This window comes from Pleurodeles waltl, chromosome 7 (assembly GCF_031143425.1).
Source record: "Pleurodeles waltl isolate 20211129_DDA chromosome 7, aPleWal1.hap1.20221129, whole genome shotgun sequence".
Classification (NCBI taxonomy): domain Eukaryota; kingdom Metazoa; phylum Chordata; class Amphibia; order Caudata; family Salamandridae; genus Pleurodeles; species Pleurodeles waltl.
In genome coordinates this window covers 1,287,723,831-1,287,744,606 of record NC_090446.1, presented here as the reverse complement: position 1 = coordinate 1,287,744,606, position 20,776 = coordinate 1,287,723,831, and the positions used below count along the sequence as shown (strand labels likewise).

At 51.5% G+C, this 20,776-nt stretch overlaps 1 protein-coding gene across 1 annotated transcript in view; it reads left to right on the top strand.

The window, feature by feature from the left end:
• Window positions 1–20,561, top strand: part of LOC138247040 (extracellular calcium-sensing receptor-like) — a 118,202-nt gene extending 97,641 nt beyond the window's left edge. Inside the window, exons 7-8 of the mRNA XM_069201790.1 lie at window positions 17,948–18,071; window positions 19,639–20,561. Coding sequence (XP_069057891.1) covers window positions 17,948–18,071; window positions 19,639–20,561 — 1,047 coding nt within the window. The remainder of the gene's footprint in view (window positions 1–17,947; window positions 18,072–19,638) is intronic.
• Window positions 20,562–20,776: the final 215 nt, after the last annotated feature.

Sequence of the window (20,776 nt, the reverse complement as noted above, 5' to 3'; positions counted from 1 at the left end):
ACGGTCTGAGTACCATACTTTTTGTTTGGCTACTATTGATAGTCAGGGATTTCCTACTACAGTATTCCCCAAACTGCTGCAAAAGCCTACGGGTGGCATTCTTAGTACCCACCAATAATACTATGCCATCCGCATACCGCAATAATGGCACCGTTTTTTCCATCTGTAATGGGGATATCTTGAGGGTCCTCCATCTAATATTCTGCAGCATAATTTAGGAACAGACTGAAGAGCAGGGTAGCCACCACACACAATTGCCTCACCCCCTTCTCAACCAGGAAAGGGTCGGTACATCCTCCCAAGGCCATACCCAACTCTGGTTGCATTTATAATGTGGAGGGCATTATAGCTGATATTAATAATGAGTCTACCTCTAAGTCCTGCAGGGACCTCCATTATTTCTCTCTATCCACTTGATCAAAGGCCACTTTAATATATATGAAAATAAGGTACAGTGATGACGTCCTGACTATCGTAAATGCATAGGCGATCATATAAATCCTAAGAGCCTGGTCAATGATCCCTAGTCATGACCGAAAACCAGCTTGTACTCCGTCAGGATGTTATGAACATCCACCCATCCCTGTTGACAATTTAACAAAACCTTCCCTAGCACTTTACCCGGCTCATCAAGAAAGGAGATCGGGTGGTAAGTGGATGGACAATCCTGATCTCCCTTCTTGAAGATTGGCACAATAATAGTGGCGCTCCAAGATGGGGACACAGCATTGCCAGTTAATGGAGCATTGAACACCTTAGTGAGGATACTAGTCGACCGGTAGGATTCCTCACATATATATTGTTAGGCACTAAATCAGGGCCCTGCTCCTTGTGTATTTTCATTTCTTTCATCCTCAGGTACCAGAATGACTATCATTGTAAGGGGGTCAGTACGAAAACTCTCCTGAGGTGTGTGCAGGTCTGATGGGGCTGTGGGGTTAATACAATACAGAGAACTAAAGTGCCTGGTCCACACCACTGGACCGATGTGGGTTTCTACACTGGTAACCACTCCATTCTAAGCCCGTGCAACCAACTCCCAGAACCTTCTGGAATCTTTCCTGTGCGAAGGCCCCCTCAATTCCTCCCAGAGTGCCAGCTTGTACAGTGATTTCTTGTTTTTCAACAGGTGTTTGTGCTTTCACCAGAGGTCCTGAAACAACAATTCACACTTGTTACCGGAGTGGCACTGAACCATGGCAACAGAAACAGCTTTCCTCATTGTATAGCATTCATCATCAAACCAACAGGCCCAACACTTCTTCTCCCTCCCTTATAACCCATAATATTAAAAGCATGGGGTATGGACCACAGGGCAATCAGCTCCCTCACCATCTCTTCATAAGCTACCATCACTTTCGCATTGCCGGTACAACAGGAGTCCAGATTTATAGGGCCAAATCTGCCTCAAATGTCATCATGGAGAGGGAGATCATGCTGATACTTCTCAGTGCTCCATTGTATTCTTCATCTACTATTCGATGGAGTGATCAATAGACCAAAAGTAACCCGTTTGGACTTGTCCACATTGCCTGTTCACCATGAGCAAAGTTTTAAACATAGTACCACAGGGTCATGATCGCTGTCCACCCTTCTCACAATAGTCAAATTGTAAACACATTCTCACCCCTCTACGTTGATTAGGATATAATCGATAGGTGTCAGGCTTCTCTCATTATCAAAAGTGGCCATGACGCTGCAGTCTGATGGGGTGCAGCCATTGATAAAACGAGATGATGACTTATCAAAAGATCAGGGAACAACCCCCCTTCTTATTAGGTTTAAAATTAACCATGGCTGTTTTGGGGATACCCTGTGTTAGAAATGGGGTTGTTGGTTGGCAGTCAGATTACCACCTGTAGAAGCAAGGACCCTCACTCCAGTCAGGGCAAAGGAGAAACCACCTGGTTAACCTCCACTCAGCCCCTTGGTAGCTTGGCACGAACAGAAAGGCTGAAATCAGAAGTAATGTGTAAAGTATTTGTACCATCACACACAGTAATACAGTGAAACACTACAAAATGGTCACCACACCAGTTTAGCAAAATAGGTAATATTTATCTGAATCAAACAAGACCAAAATGACAAAAATCCAACATATATAAGTCAAGATATGAATTTTCAAAAGAATAAGGGCCAGATGTAGGAAGCATCTTGCATGGTGCAAACTGCGAAAATCGCAGTTTGTGCCATGCAAAATGCTCATCGCGATGCTCATTCACATTTTGCGAGTCGGTACCGACTAGCAAAATGTGAATGCGACTCGCAAATAGGAAGGGGTGTCCCCTTCCTATTTGCGACTCGCATCGCGATGCAAATTGCTTTGTGACCGCAAACGCAGTCGCAAAGCAATTTGCTGTTACCACCAGTGTCACACTGGTGGTAACCCATTCGCAAAAGGGAAGGGGTCCCCAGGGGACCCCTTCCCCTTTGTGAATGTTGGCAAAACATTTTTTTCAGATCAGGCAGTGGTCCAGTGGACCACTGCCTACTCTGAAAAAACAAAACCAAATGTTTTCGTTATTTTTTTTGTATTGCAACTCGTTTTCCTTTAAGGAAAACGGGCTGCAATACAAAAAAAAAAAGCTTTATTTAAAAAGCAGTCACAGACATGGAGGTCTGCTGTCTTCAGCAGGCCACCATCCCTGTGAATGCAGGGACTCGCTGTGGGGTCGCAAAATGCGACCCACCTCATTAATATTAATGAGGTTGGTCTTTGCGACCCCATAACGATTCGCAGACGGTGTCTGAGACACCGTTCTGCATCCGAATCGCAAATTCTGAACTTTCTACATCTGGCCCTAAGAGTCTTACTTCATAGAAAAAACTGGAAACTTTGTTGTTACACAAAGTACCTGGGTTGAGTCAAAAATAAAGCCACACACGCAGGCGTGCGTCACTTCTTCTCCAGTCAGGTAAGCAATGTATTGTTTATCTCCCTCACAAGAGAGTGATGCGTTGATTTTCGGACAGGGCACTTCGGATCCGCACAGGTTCATGGTGACTTTGACACCATGTTGGAAAACCGCACTGCATGGGGTTTGCATCGTTATCAGCAGCAACAAGCAGCCATTATGCATCGATGTCCCAGCTGAGATGCATGTGGAGCGTTGATTTTAGCTGCAAAGCTGGTGGCACGTCGTTTATCAGATGTGTCACAGGTGGTGCATCAAAAATGTCCCTGCATGGTGTTCTGTGTGTGGATTTCAGTCTTGGTTCTGCCAACTTCCCCTTTCAAGGTCCCAGGGACTGGATGGGGCACCACCTGGCAGGGCAGGAGTCTCAGTAGAGAGTCAAGGTGCTGGCAGAGAAAGTATTGTTGGCCCTGATACTTCAAAACAGTCCAAGTTCTTCTCAAGCAGGAATACACAACAATGTCCAGTCTTTGTCCCCTTTCACAGGCAGAAACAGCATCTACAGGATAGCCCAACAAAGCACAGTCACAGGCAAGGGTAGCACTTCTCCTCAGCTCATCAGCTCCTCTCCTTGGCAGAGGTTCCACTTGAATCCAGAAGTGATCTACAAATTTGGGGTTTTGGGTCCAATACTTATACCCCTTTCTACCTTTGAAGTTGCCCAACTTCAAAGGAAAGTCTCTGTTGTTTACAGGATCCTGCGTTGCCCAGGCCAGGTTCTAGACACACACCAGGGGGTTGGAGACTGCATTGTGTGAGGGCAGGCACAGCCCTTTCAGGTGTAGTGACCACTCCTCCCTCCACTCTAGCCCAGATGGCTCATCAGGATGTTCAGGCTACACCCCAGCTCCCTTTGTGTCAATGTCTAGAGAAGATTCAGAAACAGCCCAACTGTCAGTCTGGCCCAGACAGGGAACCCACAAACAGGCAGACTCACAGAATGGTTTAAGCAAGAAAAATGCCCACTTTCCAAAAGTGGCATTTTCAAACTAACAATCTAAAAACCAAGTTCACTAAAAGATGTATTTCCAAATTGTGAGTTCAGAGACCCCAAACTCCATATTTATATCTGCTCTCACAGGGAAACTGCACTTTAAGGATATTTAAAGGCAGCCCCCATGTTCACCTATGAGAGAGCTATGCCTTGCAACAGTGAAAAACGAATTTGGCATTATTTCACTGTCAGGACATGTAAAAACACATCACTAAATGTCCCACCTTTATCATACACTGCACCCTGCCCATGGGACTACCTAGGGTCTTCCTAAGGGGTGCTTTAAATGTACAAAAAGGGAAGGTTTGGGCTTGGCAAGTGGGTACACTTTCCAAGTCGAATTGGCAGTGCAAGCCTGCACACACAGACACAGCAGTGGCAGGTCTGAGATATGTTTACAGGGCTACTCATGTGGGTGGCACAATCAGTGCTGCAGGCCCACTAATAACACTTGATTTATAGGCCCTGGGCACCTCTAGTGCACTTTACTAGGGACTTACTAGTAAATCAGATATGCCAATAATGCATAACCCACTCACAAAAACAATTTACACAGAGAGCATATGCACTGTAGCGCTGGCTAGTAGTGATAAAAGTGCAGAGAGTCCCAAAGCCAACAAAAACTGGTCAGAAAAATTAGGATGAAGGAGGCAAAAGGTTTGAGGGTGACCTTGCAAAAAGGGCCAGGTCGAACACCCTGCCAGCAATCTTCCAGTTAAAACCTCATTATTAATGATCACCTCGGATGACTGTGGATTGAAATCACTGCAGGCCAGGAGCAGATACTTTACTGTTTTGCCCTCCCTTAGTCGCTTCAAGTTAGCCGCCTCCTCCTTGATGCTCTTGTTATATGACACTAACTTTTCCCATATACCTTGGAGAGGTGGGGACCATTCCGGAAGAATGTAAACATTCACTATATCAATCACTCTATCTACAGAGTCCGACAATCCAATTCTCACATGCTGGGCATTAAATGTTGGTGTTGCTACCCTCAGTTGTTCTGTTCTAAATTTCAGTTTATGGGATACCTACACAGAAAGCCCCCAAAAGGCCTGTCCTTTCTTGGTCCTCGCAGCCTGGGTATTGTGAGAAAACAGGGCTGATTGCAGAGGCCCCCTAACTTTTTGCCCCCATTTTTCACTTTTTGCTGGTGTTTTCCTGACTCTGATGGTGCCCTGGGTACTGCTAACCAGTCCCAGGGCCTGTGCTCTGTGTAAAATGTATATGCAAATTAGGTTAATTATAATTGGCTAAGTTAACCTACCTATAAGTCCCTAGTATATGGGAGGGCATGTAGGTTTAGGGACCACAGCATAGGTGGTGCACCCATAGGTGCACTGCTGAGGTGCCCAGTGTCATTTTTAAAGGCAGGCCTGCCTTGCTGGCTGCTTTTAAATTAAAGTTATATGCAAATTCGACTTTGGAATTAAAGTAGTTCCAAAGTCTTACACTACCTTATTTTTACATATAAGTCACCCCTAAGGTGTGCCCTATGAACCCCTAGGGCTGGGTGCCATGTAACTATAAGCAGGGACCTTCTAAAAATAGTTTTATAAGCCCTGGTGAGGTAAAAACAGCCAAATTCGTTTTTCCCCTCATTGTAGTGATTGGCCTCCATAGGCTAGAATGGGGAGACTTTATTTTAATTTTTAAAGTCCCCTTTAATGATGGATACCAAGAGTTTGGTATCATATTAATTGTTATAGTAAACCCCACAACTTCCAGTTGTTGGATTTAATATAACTTGATCAGGTAAAGAGTTTTAAACTTTTCCTGAAAAGTTGCCAATTTCAGCCCTGCATTGTTTTTGCTGCTGTGCCATGATTGGCCAGTCTCTAGCAGCCTGGTCAGGCTCCCTTGATGAGGTGTGAAGTGGCCTGGCTTCACACAAAGGAATGTGCCTGTGGGAGGGAATCTCCCCTCAGCAGATGGTGAGGCAGGAAGGGGGAGGGCTGCCAAACTGGTCTTCAAAGGCAGAGAAGGACATTTGGAGCAACCAGCAACCCCCCCGCATCCTCCAACCCCAGACAACTGGGTGCCCCCTTGATTAGATTAGGAGAGGGCAGGAGAGGGGTGTGTTTATGATTTTTAGCCACACCAGTGGGTGGGCTCAGACAGATGTAACCTCCAAAATTCAGATTCAGCCATGATGGATTTTTGGAGAATGTTGCCTCCTGGGATTGATTTTTGTCACATTTCCCAGGAAGTGGTCATCACAGGGGGAAGAACCCTGCACCTGGTTGGAGAACCGGGACCCCCCTGCTTTTCACCCGGGAGCAAGGATAAAACTGGCAGACCTGCACCCACACCTCAGTTCCCTACCACATCCAACAAGGAAGAACTACAGAAGAAGAAGGACTGCCCTGCTGGACCCCTGGCCTGCACCTGGAACCTGCAGTCAGAAGTACTGCACCAGCTGCACACTTGGGCTTCACCACAAGAAGGACTTTGCCTGGCTTCAACTGGTTCAAGGAGGGACTCCCTGTTTGCTGCAGGTGAAAAATTGCTAACCAGAGTCCCCTGCACCAACTCCTGAAGAAAGCGACCAGCTGACCACTGTCCAGTGGCCAAAAAGGAGTTCGCGCCTGGTGCATTCTGGGAATTGTAGTCCACACCCCCAAGGACCATCTCAGAACTTCTGGACCCTTGGGGTGAGCTGCGGACCTCAAAAGAACCTTAAAAGGACATCTGGGAGAAGCCCCAGAAGTTTGGAGAAGTTTGGAGAACTTTTGAAAAAATGCTCCATAGAGGGACCGGCCCTGCCGCAGCAACTCTAGCCGGCTTGCCTCAACTGCGACCCGGCCTGATTTGCTGGTTTGTCCCGGTAAAGAAAATCTCTGAAAAAGAGACTAAGTCCGAAGGTAAAAAGTTGACCGGGACCTTCCAGCCAGCGTATCAGAGGAGGGCTCCATGGACATCGGATCAAGGTTTACCCCGGTCAAAGGATTTTCACCTCAAAAAAACGACTAAGTCCGAAGGTAAAAATCTCCACCGAGGATTGCCACGAAGCGTATCCGGAGAAGGGCTCCAGGAGGTCGGATTGGAATGGCAGGTTCCTCCGCTGAAGAAAATCTTCGAAAAAGAGACTAAGGGGGTCATTCTGACCTCGGCGGTAAAAGGCGCTTACCGCCGGTCAGAAGACCGCCATAACACCGCCGCGGCTGCGGTAAACTGCCACGGTCATTCTGACCCGCAACTGGCAAACCGCCAAAAACCCGACATCAACAAAAGTCCGCCACACCAAAGGTCAGCGAAAAACTGGCGATGACCAAACCTCCACCGTCACGCCAACAGAAAAATGCCCATTCCATTCCGACCCACGAATCCACGCGGCGGTCTTTCAACCGCGGTATTCCATTGGCGGTACACACCGCCGCGGTCAAAATACACACACCCTTACAAAACACAACCACATTGGACAATTTGAAACACACACACCTGATACACATACAAACAAAACACCCACACACCTAATACAATATAAAACACACACCCACATCAACCACAAACCCCTACAAAAAAAAAAAACGACAGAATGCCAGAGATAGACAGCACTGCTTAGACAACACCATCACACAGAGGCAAACCACACCATCACCCACACAATATCCATCACCACACTCACCACACTCTAAAACACATACACCACCCCACACTTCATCCACACCACCCTATGGCACCCCAAAGACACCCCCGGTTCTCAGACGCCGAACTCCGGGTCATGGTGGAGGAAATAGTTCAGGTAGAGCCCCAGCTCTTCGGGACACAGGTGCAGCACACCAGCATTGCCAGGAAGATGGAGCTATGGCAAAGGATAGTCAACAGGGTCAACGCTGTGGGACAGCATCCACGAAATCGGGATGACATCAGGAAGCGCTGGAACGACCTACGGGGGAAGGTGCGTTCCATGGTATCAAGGCACAACATCGCGGTGCAGAAGACTGGCGGCGGATCCCCACCTACTCCCCCAGAATTTACAGCATGGGAGGAGGAAGTCTTGCACATCCTGCATCCTGAGGGCCTCGCAGGAGTAGGCGGAGGAATGGACTCTGGTAAGTCAAATCTTAACTACTTCTTCCCACCCCCACCGCACCTGCATCCCAAATCATACCCCCACCCTCACCCCCACCCCCATCACACCTACTCCCTGCAAATGGCTCACCATCACAACCCACCCATCCAACACCTAGACCTGCATGTGTCCACAAAGCATGGACACCCATCACCAAAGCATGCCCACTGCACATACACATCTCCCCCACAAGCCACCCTCACAAACGCCCACACACAGGAATGCCAGCCTTGGGGTACACGGGCACCCACCCATTGACCGATATGGCACACACTGAAGCAATAACCATACCTCTATACCCCTGCAGGACCCGAACGCCACCACACCACCCAGGAGGGTCCAGAAATGTCCATCCCTCCCCCAGAAGAGGCCACCAGTGATGACAGCAGCTCTGTCTCCCTGGACCCAGATGACCAGCCCGGACCATCGGGGACCTCTGGACAGTCGGTTCCCCTCACACAGCCACTGGCCACAGCAGACCCAACCCCTTCTGGGAACACCAGCACAGCTCCCACCCAGCGGGCCCATGCCTCTGTCTCCAGCACACGTCAATCAGCGGTGTGTCCACCACTACAGGGCACCCAGGTTAACCCACCAACCCAACAACAACAGGGACCTGGGGGCAGTGGTAGTGGGCACACGGTCCAGGGGACAGAGGCCCAGGGAAACAGGGGAACTGGGAGGGCTGCTGTGCGACAGGGGGGAGACAGGCCTAGGGAACCCACTCTCCACGAGGCCCTCTCCTCCATCATGGGAGCATACCACCACTCCCAGGAGACGATGGCGACGGTACTGGCCAGGTTCCAGGAGATCCAGGTCATGCAGGAGCAACAGTACATGGGGTTCAGGGAAGAACTAAGAACCATCAGTTCCGCAATGGGCACCATTGTAGGGGCACTCAACCAGATTGTCACCACATTGCGGGACCATGTGGCACCACAAAGGGCCCCTGTCACTAGCATGGACCAAGAACAGGCAACCACCTCCGCCGGCGCTAGTGGACAGGAGGCCCCCACACAACAACAGGCCACCAGAACCCCACCTCCTGCAGAAGAAGAACCACCCCGCAAGCGGGGCCTGAGATCTCGTAAGAAGACAGTAGGATGTCAAGACCCCCGCCAGCAAAGGATACCCCCTGATGTTATCCCACTGTCCCACATTGTCACCCTGTCCAACCTTTAACTGCCCCTGCTCCACCTTCTACAGGCATATGGACAATGCACCTGTGAGACTGAAAAGCTGGACTCTGCCATGGACATTCCTCCACCATCACCCATCACCGATTTCCCACCATGTCCCTAAATTCAGATTTTTAATAAAAACACGTATTGCACAAAAAACAATCTGGAGTCTGCCTGTATTGTGAACAAATGTATTAAACATAATGCTGCCAAAATGTCCAGTTACACAGTGATGAAAACATACCACTGACATACAGCTGTAGTCCATGGGGAAACAAAGCAGAGGTCACGCAGTGGGGGCCACATCTCTGAAATTTGAAGGGAAAGTCACAACTCAGTTAACATACACTGGGGGAATAGGACAGACAGTAGAGAGGCAGGAGACTGTAAGTAACTGTAAAATGCTGGTGTTGATTCTTACCAGTGTGTTATTGAAAATACTGTAGTATCACTGTGTCCCTGTTGTCTGTGTCGTCCCCGTTGTCTTCCTCCTCTTCACTCTCCACAGGTTCCACCGCTGCCACAACACCACCATCTGGACCATCCTCCTGCAGGAAAGGCACCTGGCGTCGCAAAGCCAGGTTGTGAAGCATTCAGCAGGCCACGATGATATGACACACCTTCTTTGGTGAGTACATTAGGGATCTACCTGTCATATGCAGGCACCTAAACCTGGCCTTCAGGAGGCCGAAGGTCCGCTCAATCACCCTCCTAGTACGCCCATGGGCCTCATTGTACCGTTCCTCTGCCCTGGTCCTGGGATTCCTCACTGAGGTCAGTAGCCAGGACAGGTTGGGGTAACCAGAGTCACCTATTAGCCACACACGGTGTCTCTGTAGCTGTCCCATCACATAAGGGATGCTGCTATTTCGCATGATGTACGCGTCATGCACTGACCCAGGGAACTTTGCATTTACATGGGAGATGTACTGGTCTGCCAAACAGACCACCTGGACATTCATCGAACGATAACTTTTTCTGTTCCTGTACACCTGTTCACTTCCTCTGGGGGGTACCAAAGCCACATGGGTCCCATCAATGGCACCAATGATGTTGGGAATATGTCCAAGGGTATAGAAATCACCCTTCACTGTAGCCAAATCCTCCACCTCAGGGAAAACAATGTAGCTCCGCATGTATTTCATCAGGGCAGACAACACTCTGGATAAAACCTTAGAAAACATAGGCTGAGACATCCCAGATGAAATGGCCACTGTTGTGTGGAATGATCCACTTGCCAAAAAATGGAGTACTGACAGAACCTGCACTAGAGGGGGAATCCCTGTGGGTTGGCGGATGGGTGACATCAGGTCTGGCTCCAGCTGGGCACACAGTTCCTGTAAAGTGGCACGGTCAAGTCTGTAGGTGAGTATGACATGTCGTTCTTCCATTGTCGACAGGTCCACCAGCGGTCTGTACACGGGAACAGCCCTCCATCTCCTCAGAAGTCCCTGCGGACGGTGCATAGGAAGGACAACATGGAGCACAGAGTCAATCAACCCACAGGTACGTTCACACAGCTTGCATTGTACACGATTCTCTATGCATTGAATGGCTTGTATGAGTGGCAATGCAAGGCCTAGGCCTGTGTGACGCAGTAGAAATTAAGCCAGGTGGGCCTTTGAAATGGCAGCTGCCTGACCTGTGAAGTGTGACAATGGGATGTGAGCTCATTGCGATGGCGTGGCACACCGTGGCGGTAGGCGGTCGAAGACCGCGGTGCAAAGCCGCATTGGTTAACATTGAACCCTATGGGTTTCAGGAGCCAATGAGGATGTGTTCCGGCGGTCGCGGTACGCACCGCTGCGGTACGCACCGCCGCGGGCGTGACCGCCATTTTCTATCTGCTTAATCACTCGAGACCTGATCATCCACAGGAGAGGACCTATACTGCAAGTGCTGCTGTGACCTCGGTCTGGAAGTGACAATGGCTGCTGCGACTGGGGAAAGGGCCCCTGCCTTCACTTCAGAAGAGTTGGAGACACTCGTGGATGGGGTCCTCCCCCAGTATGCGCTACTCTACGGTCCTCCAGACCAACAGGTGAGTACACTGGGACCATGCTTAGTGGGCAATGCCTGGGTTGAGTGGGGTGAATGAATGATGGTGGGGAGGGGAGCGAATGAGGAATGCATCGCACGACAGATGAGAACATGTGCCACATGGCAAGGTTGGGGAGGGGGGGCCACTCACATCGACCATGCAGAAAAGTGATGATGTTTCTTTTCCCACCCTGTACATGTCACATAGGTCAGCGCCCATCAGAAGATCGACATTTGGCGTGCCATCGCCAAGGACGTCCGGGCCTGGGGGTCCACAACAGACGGGGCACCCACTGCCGCAAGAGGTGGGAGGACATCCGATGCGGGAGCAGAAAGACCGCCGAGTGTCTGCTGGGGATGGCCTCCCAACCTAGGAGGGGTGCCACACGGCAATTGACCCCCCTGATGTCCCGGATCCTGGCGGTGGCCAACCCCGATTTGGATGGGCGCGTGAGGACATCACAGCAGACACAAGGGGGTGAGTACAAGCACATTCTGCTATCTTTGCGCGCAGTGGAGGTGCCTGGGTGGGGGAGGAGGGCTGTGGGTATCCCTAGGCCAGGGCGATTTCTGTAGGCTAGGCCCCTCCGTGAGGCATGGCCCTGTGCCCCCGCCCCCCACCTCTGTAGGGTGCCTAGTACAGCTATTCATGGCCCTGTGTCATCTATGTGTGCAGTTGTCGTCCATAGGCTTGTAGGCCATGTCCCACTGATTGAGTAGTGTACCCCAAGTGCGCAGCGTAGTGCAGGGGGCTTCTGTGTCTGTCCTCTCCGCCAACGGTGTCGCCAATGCATGCACTCAACATGTCTTTATTTCTTCTCCCCCCCCCTTTTTTTTGGTTTTCCTGTTCATGTGTGCATTAACATCATCAGGCGGAGGAGAAGTGGCATCGGCGCACGAGGGAGCTGCATATCACAGGGCCCCGGAGGGCCATGCAACCGACTCCGAGTTCACCAGTGAGATGGAGGGCGAGGGGAGCTCCACAACAGGGACCCGTGGAGACGTCAGCGACACCGACACGTCCTCGGAAGGGAGCTCCCTTGTGGTGGCGGCAACATCCGTGCCCACCGCTACAACAGGTACAGCCACCACCCAGCGCACCAGCTCCGCCCTCCCAGCAGCCCCTTAGCGTTCGCCCCGTGCCCGCTCGGCCAGGAAGACGGGCATCTCCTTCGCCCCAGGCACCTCAGGGAAGGGCCGGCGTGACAGGTCTGAGACGGCTGCCCCCAAGGACACTAGCCCCGCCGTGACAAGCACCGCTGAACAGGGCCCGCCGTGACAAGCACCGCTGAACAGGGCCCCGCCAAGACAGGCACCGCTGAACAGGCACCGCCGTGACAGGCACCGCTGAACAGGGCCCCGCCAAGACAGGCACCGCTGAACAGGGCCCTTCAAGACAAGCACCGCTGAACAGGGCCCCGCCGTGACAAGCACCGCTGAACAGGGCCCGCCGTGACAAGCACCGCTGAACAGGGCCCCGCCAAGACAGGCACCGCTGAACAGGCCCCGCCGTGACAAGCACCGCTGAACAGGGCCCCGCCAAGACAGGCACCGCTGAACAGGGCCCTTCAAGACAAGCACCGCTGAACAGGGCCCCGCCAAGACAAGCACCGCTGAACAGGCCCCGCCGTGACAAGCACCGCTGAACAGGGCCCCGCCAAGACAGGCACCGCTGAACAGGGCCCTTCAAGACAAGCACCACTGAACAGGCCCCGCTGTGACAAGCACCGCTGAAGAGGGCCCCGCCAAGACAGGCACCGCTGAACAGGCCCCGCCGTGACAAGCACCGCTGAACAGGGCCCGCCGTGACAAGCACTGCTGAACAGGCCCCGCCGTGACAAGCACCGCTGAACAGGGCCCCACCAAGACAGGCACCGCTGAACAGGGCCCTTCAAGACAAGCACCGCTGAACAGGGCCCCGCCAAGACAAGCACCGCTGAACAGGCCCCGCCGTGACAAGCACCGCTGAACAGGGCCCCGCCAAGACAAGCACCGCTGAACAGGCCCCGCCAAGACAAGCACCGCTGAACAGGGCCCCGCCAAGACAGGCACCGCTGAACAGGGCCCTTCAAGACAAGCACCGCTGAACAGGCCCCGCCGTGACAAGCACCGCTGAACAGGGCCCCGCCAAGACAGGCACCGCTGAACAGGCCCCGCCGAACAGGGCCCGCCGTGACAAGCACCGCTGAACAGGCCCCGCCATGACAAGCACCGCTGAACAGGTTCCGCCATGACAAGCACCGCTGAACAGGGCACCGCCAAGACAGGCACTGCTGAACAGGCCCCGCCGTGACAAGCACCGCTGAACAGGGCCCGCCGTGACAAGCACCGCTGAACAGGCCCCGCCGTGACAAGCACCGCTCCACTGGGCCCTTCCTCTCAAGCACCGCTCCGCTGGGCCCTTCCTGTCAAGCACCGCTCCGCTGGGCCCTTCATCTCAAGCACCGCTCCGCTGGGCCCTTCATCTCAAGCACCGCTCCGCTGGGCCCTTCATCTCAAGCACCGCTCCGCTGGGCCCTTCATCTCAAGCACCGCTCCGCTGGGCCCTTCCTCTCAAGCACCGCTCCGCTGGGCCCTTCATCTCAAGCACCGCTCCGCTGGGCCCTTCATCTCAAGCACCGCTCCGCTGGGCCCTTCATCTCAAGCACCGCTCCGCTGGGCCCTTCCTCTCAACCACCGCTCCGCTGGGCCCTTCATCTCAAGCACCGCTCCGCTGGGCCCTTCCTCTCAAGCACCACTCCGCTGGGCCCTTCCTACCAAGCACCGCTCCGCTGGGCCCTTCATCTCAAGCACCGCTCCTCTGGGCCCTTCATCTCAAGCACCGCTCCGCTGGGCCCTTCCTCTCAAGCACCGCTCCGCTGGGCCCTTCATCTCAAGCACCGCACCGTTGGGCCCTTCATCTCAAGCACCGCTCCGCTGGGCCCTTCATCTCAAGCACCGCTCCGCTGGGCCCTTCATCTCAAGCACCGCTCCGCTGGGCACCGCCGTCTCTGAACTGCTCCGCTGGGCCCTTCCTGTCAAGCACCGCTCCGCTGGGCCCTTCATCTCAAGCACCGCACCGTTGGGCCCTTCATCTCAAGCACCGCTCCGCGGGACCCCTTCATCTCAAGCACCGCTCCGCTGGGCCCTTCATCTCAAGCACCGCTCCGCTGGGCACCGCCGTCTCTGAACTGCTCCGCTGGGCCCTTCAAGACAAGCACCGCTGAACAGGCCCCGCCGTGACAAGCACCGCTGAACAGGGCCCCGCCAAGACAGGCACCGCTGAACAGGCCCCGCCGAACAGGGCCCGCCGTGACAAGCACCGCTGAACAGGCCCCGCCATGACAAGCACCGCTGAACAGGTTCCGCCATGACAAGCACCGCTGAACAGGGCCCCGCCAAGACAGGCCCTGCTGAACAGGCCCCGCCGTGACAAGCACCGCTGAACAGGGCCCGCCGTGACAAGCACCGCTGAACCGGCCCCGCCGTGACAAGCACCGCTCCACTGGGCCCTTCCTCTCAAGCACCGCTCCGCTGGGCCCTTCCTGTCAAGCACCGCTCCGCTGGGCCCTTCATCTCAAGCACCGCTCCGCTGGGCCCTTCATCTCAAGCACCGCTCCGCTGGGCCCTTCATCTCAAGCACCGCTCCGCTGGGCCCTTCATCTCAAGCACCGCTCCGCTGGGCCCTTCCTCTCAAGCACCGCTCCGCTGGGCCCTTCATCTCAAGCACCGCTCCGCTGGGCCCTTCATCTCAAGCACCGCTCCGCTGGGCCCTTCCTCTCAACCACCGCTCCGCTGGGCCCTTCATCTCAAGCACCGCTCCGCTGGGCACCGCCGTCTCTGAACTGCTCCGCTGGCCCTTCCTGTCAAGCTCCGCTCCGCTGGGCCCTTCCTGTCAAGCACCGCTCTGCTGGGCCCTTCCTGTCAAGCACAGCTCCGCTGGGCCCTTCCTCTCAAGCACCGCTCCGCTGGGCCCTTCCTACCAAGCACCGCTCCGCTGGGCCCTTCATCTCAAGCACCGCTCCGCTGGGCCCTTCATCTCAAGCACCGCTCCGCTGGGCCCTTCCTCTCAAGCACCGCTCCGCTGGGCCCTTCATCTCAAGCACCGCACCGTTGGGCCCTTCATCTCAAGCACCGCTCCGCTGGGCCCTTCATCTCAAGCACCGCTCCGCTGGGCCCTTCATCTCAAGCACCGCTCCGCTGGGCACCGCCGTCTCTGAACTGCTCCGCTGGGCCCTTCCTGTCAAGCACCGCTCCGCTGGGCCCTTCCTGTCAAGCACCGCTCCGCTGGGCACCGCCGTCTCTGAACTGCTCCGCTGGGCCCTTCCTGTCAAGCACCGCTCCGCTGGGCCCTTCCTGTCAAGCACCGCTCCACTGGGCACCGCCGTCTATGAACTGCTCTGCTGGGCCCTTCCTGTCAAGCACCGCTGGCCCATTGGCAGGGCCGGATCTGTGTCGGGCAGGGCTTCACGAAGCACTCTGGCCAACATGCCTCCTCCATAACCAGTGGAGTCTGTAATCCACCTGATTGACTGTGGCTTTGCACTACCCAGGATGTAACAGTGGTCAACCCACCCACTGTATAGACTTGAGAGACTGTGGCTTTGCACTCCCCAGGATAAAGCAGTGGGCAACCCACCCACTGCAGAGACTTGAGAGACTGTGGCTTTGCACTACAAGGATAAAGTAGTGGGCAATCCACCCACTTGGGAGACTTGAGAGACTGTGGCTTTGCACTCCCCAGGATAGAGCAGTGGGCAATCCACCCACTTGGGAGACTTGAGAGACTGTGGCTTTGCACTCCCCAGGATGGAGCAGTGGGCAAGCCACCCACTGTAGAGACTTGAGAGACTGTGGCTTTGCACTCCCAGGATGGTACAGTGGGCATGGAGGCCCCTCATGGATCTGGCGTCGTGGACTCATGTGGCTGAGGTGCCCCCCCTTCCCTTTCCCCTGAGGTGCCTGTAGTTTTATTATCTGATGCCCCAGCAGTGTTCTCTCCAATGGAATCGGGTCTCGTGTGTGGGCTTTGCCCATGTGTTTATGCACACTGGCCCACGAACAATGGAAGGTTGCCAAAATGTGCAGGACTTTTGGGCTATGTATATATTGTTCATGTTGTTATTTATTTTATTTATATATTTCATATTTCACTTAACTTCAAATGTGCTATAATATACTTCAATTTTAATGATCATTTTATTTTGTCTTTTCATTATTCCGTGGGGTTTGGGGGGTGTCACTCTGACTTGTTGCTCTGCATTGGTGTGTAGGGATTTGGGGGGGGCGGGGGGTGGGTGTGTCGCGTATGTGTGTGCCCGTTACCTTTTCTCCTCCCCCCTCCCCTGTGTCGTAGGTGCAGTACTCACCGTTGTCGTCTGTGCCGGCGTTCGTGCTCCTGGTAGAGGAGCAGGTAGACAATAGCTGGTAGGATGTTTAATTCGGGTTCCATGCTGTCCAGATTCCTCGTGGAGTATATAGAGGTGAGCGTTTTCCCGTTCGTTGTCTGTTTCCGCCGTGTTTTTATCGGCGGGGCTCCCGCCCCGGAAAAGGTGGCGGATTGGTGAGTTGTGATAGGGTGGGCGGTACATTGTCTGCCGCCTGTCTGTTGGCGGTGACCTCCGCGCTGTTTGTTTGTCCCGCCATGGCGGTCGGAGTGTTAAAGTGGCGGGCTGTGTTGGCAGTTCCCGCCAGGGTTAGAATTCCATTTTTTTTACCGCCTGCCTGTTGGCGGGTTGGCCGCCGCTTTAACACCGACCGCCAGGGTTGGAATGACCCCCTAAGTGTGAAGGTAAACTTTTAACCGAGGCCTCCCGCGGCCTGTAGCCGAGCAGGACTCCATCGTGGTCGGCCTGAAACTTTGACTTTGGCCCGGTCGAGGTGCAACCATATGAACCGATTGGCGCATTTTGTTTCTAGGTGCTAAAAAAATTATTATTTTTTTAAAATTCATATCTCCGGTTCCCCTTATCCGATTTTATTTGTTTTGGTGTCATTTTAAAGATAAAATATAATCTATTTTCATAAATTGGTTTTGGATTTTTAAACTGTTTCCTGTGTTTTATTTAAATACTGTTTTGTGATATTTGAATGCTTTACACTCTGTCTCCTAAGTTAAGCCTTGACGCCAGTTGCCAAGCTACCAAGGGTTGGGCTGGGTTTAATTTACTAAGACCTAACTGGACCTAAGTGGAGGTTAGTGGCCCTTACCAATAACCCATTTTCCAACAGGTATATTTTTCCAAACGCCCATTTACACTGACTATCTCCAAGTCCCAAGTTTCCTGGAAGCAAAAAATGGAAAATTTCCTACTAAACTTAAACCATCATTTTGATAAGTGGAAGCAGTCCAAGTGCGTCAAACAGAATGTAGTATGAACAAATAGAGGGCACAATTGAACTTAGAAAAGGTCCAACCTTCCCATTAAAATTTAGATTTTATATGTGTTTGTGAATTGAATAAATGATTAAATATGTTGTTTTTTATTTGAGAAAAGCTTGCTCTGTATTTTTATGTGTTGGGTTTAGGTTCAAATCATCAAAAATGCTTTGGCTGAGGTCTCCTGCTGAAAGTAATGACTCAGTGGGTGTCCCCTGCTTCCAATAGTGATTCATTGGGGGTCCCAGTGTTCCATTGGGGCTCATAGAGTCAAAAGGTTAAGAACAACTGACAGTGGATTGGTAGGTCGAACAGATAATCCTAAACATAGGTAATAACTGCGGTCAATGCTTCTAACTGTAACACAACACATTTTCTTTCCAGGTCCCACGCTCGGTCTGCAGTGAGAGCTGTCCTCCGGGATTTTGGAAAAATGTGCTCCAAGGACAACCTCACTGCTGCTTCAAATGCTTGCCATGTTCAGAGGGTGAAATTTCCAATCACACTGGTGAGTTTCTAAATGTGTTGTGTTTCATATATGCCTCTCCTCACTTATCATACCAGTGACGTCCCATCACTGTCAGAGTATCATCCATACTGCATCAATGACTCCTACAGTTTGATTATACGATACCCTTTACCACCGGATCCACATCCTTTTTGACACAATAGTTCGCCTACAACTCCACCTCTTGAGCTGATGTCTGCTGGCTGAGCAGCCCTGTGCATGTCAGTATCTCTTAGAGGCATGACTGTCCTCCGGGATTTTGGAAAAATGTGCTCCAAGGACAACCTCACTGCTGCTTCAAATGCTTGCCATGTTCGGAGGGTGAAATTTCCAATCACACTGGTGAGTTTCTAACTGTGTAGTGTTTCATATATGCCTCTCCTCACTTATCATACCAGTGACGTCCCATCACTGTCAGAGTATCATCCATACTGCATCAATGACTCCTACAGTTTGATTATACGATACCCTTTACCACCGGATCCACATCCTTTTTGACACAATAGTTCGCCTACAACTCCACCTCTTGAGCTGATGTCTGCTGGCTGAGCAGCCCTGTGCATGTCAGTATCTCTTAGAGGCATGACTGTCCTCCGGGATTTTGGAAAAATGTGCTCCAAGGACAACCTCACTGCTGCTTCAAATGCTTGCCATGTTCAGAGGGTGAAATTTCCAATCACACTGGTGAGTTTCTAACTGTGTTGTGTTTCATATATGCCTCTCCTCACTTATCATACCAGTGACGTCCCATCACTGTCAGAGTATCATCCATACTGCATCAATGACTCCTACAGTTTGATTATACGATACCCTTTACCACCGGATCCACATCCTTTTTGACACAATAGTTCGCCTACAACTCCACCTCTTGAGCTGATGTCTGCTGGCTGAGCAGCCCTGTGCATGTCAGTATCTCTTAGAGGCATGACTGGGATTAACTCGTGAACGCTGAGGAAGTAATTGCGGGTGCATCTTGCAGCCACACAGATGAATTTCAACTCTCCTTTCTCCGACATTCTTCAAAACACGTTCTTACCCCTGGTTGTGTTTTGGACATTCGTACAGCCAGCAGTGTGTTCGCTTACGGAAGGCAGTAAGCCCTATATTTGTAGAGCTTCTGCCAACTAAGCCAATGACCTCCTGCATGTTTCATCTGAGCCGTACCAAGTGTCTAGCTAGATATTTCCATATAAAAAAAGATTGTGTATTAAGCCAGGCCATCTCCAATGCAATATTAAGGTTATGGCCATTGCAAGGACCCCTAGATCCAGCCACAATTCTTTTAAATGTGAATTTAAACACTGATTTTTTTCAGGAATATTTCAGGTAGTTAGAAACATACTACTAATGAATTGAAATTGCCTCCCTTTTAGAAATAGGACTGTTGGTTTCTTTGAATATTGTGAGATTTTTGTTAACCGTCTTTTGTTGGAGTTTTAGCAGTGTTTTCATTATGTCTGTTAATGTGATTTACTCCCACAGGTCCTTTCCACACACAATAACACAATTCACTAAAATTCATCTCTGATCTTTATCTTCTTGGCTAACTACTGTTGTTCTCTTTTAGATGCTTTAGACTGCACCAAGTGCCATGAAGATGAATGGCCTAATGAGGCACATACTCTCTGTTGCACAAGAGCAGTAGAATTCCTCTCTTTCCTGGAACCACTGGGGATGACATTGGCAATTCTGGTTGCACTGGCTTCGCTTGTCCAACTCCTTATTTTTCTTATCTTCGTGAAGCACATGGACACCCCAATTGTGAAAGCCAACAGCAGAGAACTCAGCTTTCTCCTGCTTTTTGCTCTCTCTCTCTGCGTCCTCTCATCGCTCCTCTTCTTTGGTCAACCAAGTTTGGCAAAGTGTTTGTTTCGCCAGGCAGCCTTTGGTATTAGCTTTGTACTCTGCATCTCCTGTGTCCTGGGGAAGACCTGTATGGTGCTTTTGGCCTTTCATATAAAGAGTCCGAGGAGTGAACTTAAAAGATGGCTTGGTCCTGCCCTTCCAAAAATCCTCATAACTGTCTGTACCTCTATTCAGGCTGCAGGGTGCACTCTTTGGCTTACAATGTCTCCACCTTTTCCAATAAAGAATACAAATACCACTCCAGGAAAAATACTCTTAGAATGTAATGAGGGCTCCATTGTGGCCTTCTGGTGCATGATGGGATATATGGGCCTGCTGGCCGTGGTGAGCTTCATCATTGCCTTTCTATCCAGAAAACTCCCCGACAGCTTCAATGAAGCGAGGTTCATCACCTTCAGCATGCTGGTGTTTGTGAGTGTGTGGCTGTCTTTCATCCCTGCATATCTCAGTGCTTTTGGAAAATATTTGGTGGCTGTAGAGATTTTTGCCATCTTGGCATCCAGCAGTGGATTGATGGCCTGCATCTTCATCCCCAAGACTTACATTATTCTTTTGAGACCTGACATGAACACTAAGGAATTTCTCATGGGGAGAAAAACATTAAGATGTAAAAAAATTAAATAACTTGTCAATATGGATTATACATATATAGCAAAATATATGACAAAATATATGCACCCGATAGTTTCAGCGAATACTCAATAAACATGTGCAACATGCAGGTTAGCACTAAGTTCCACAAGGCTCCGTTCCTGCCTCAAATACGTGTGATCTCCACATAAAATAAGCTAAGCTTTCTACTGGACGAACAGGTCACTTATGATAAGCAACTGCACCTC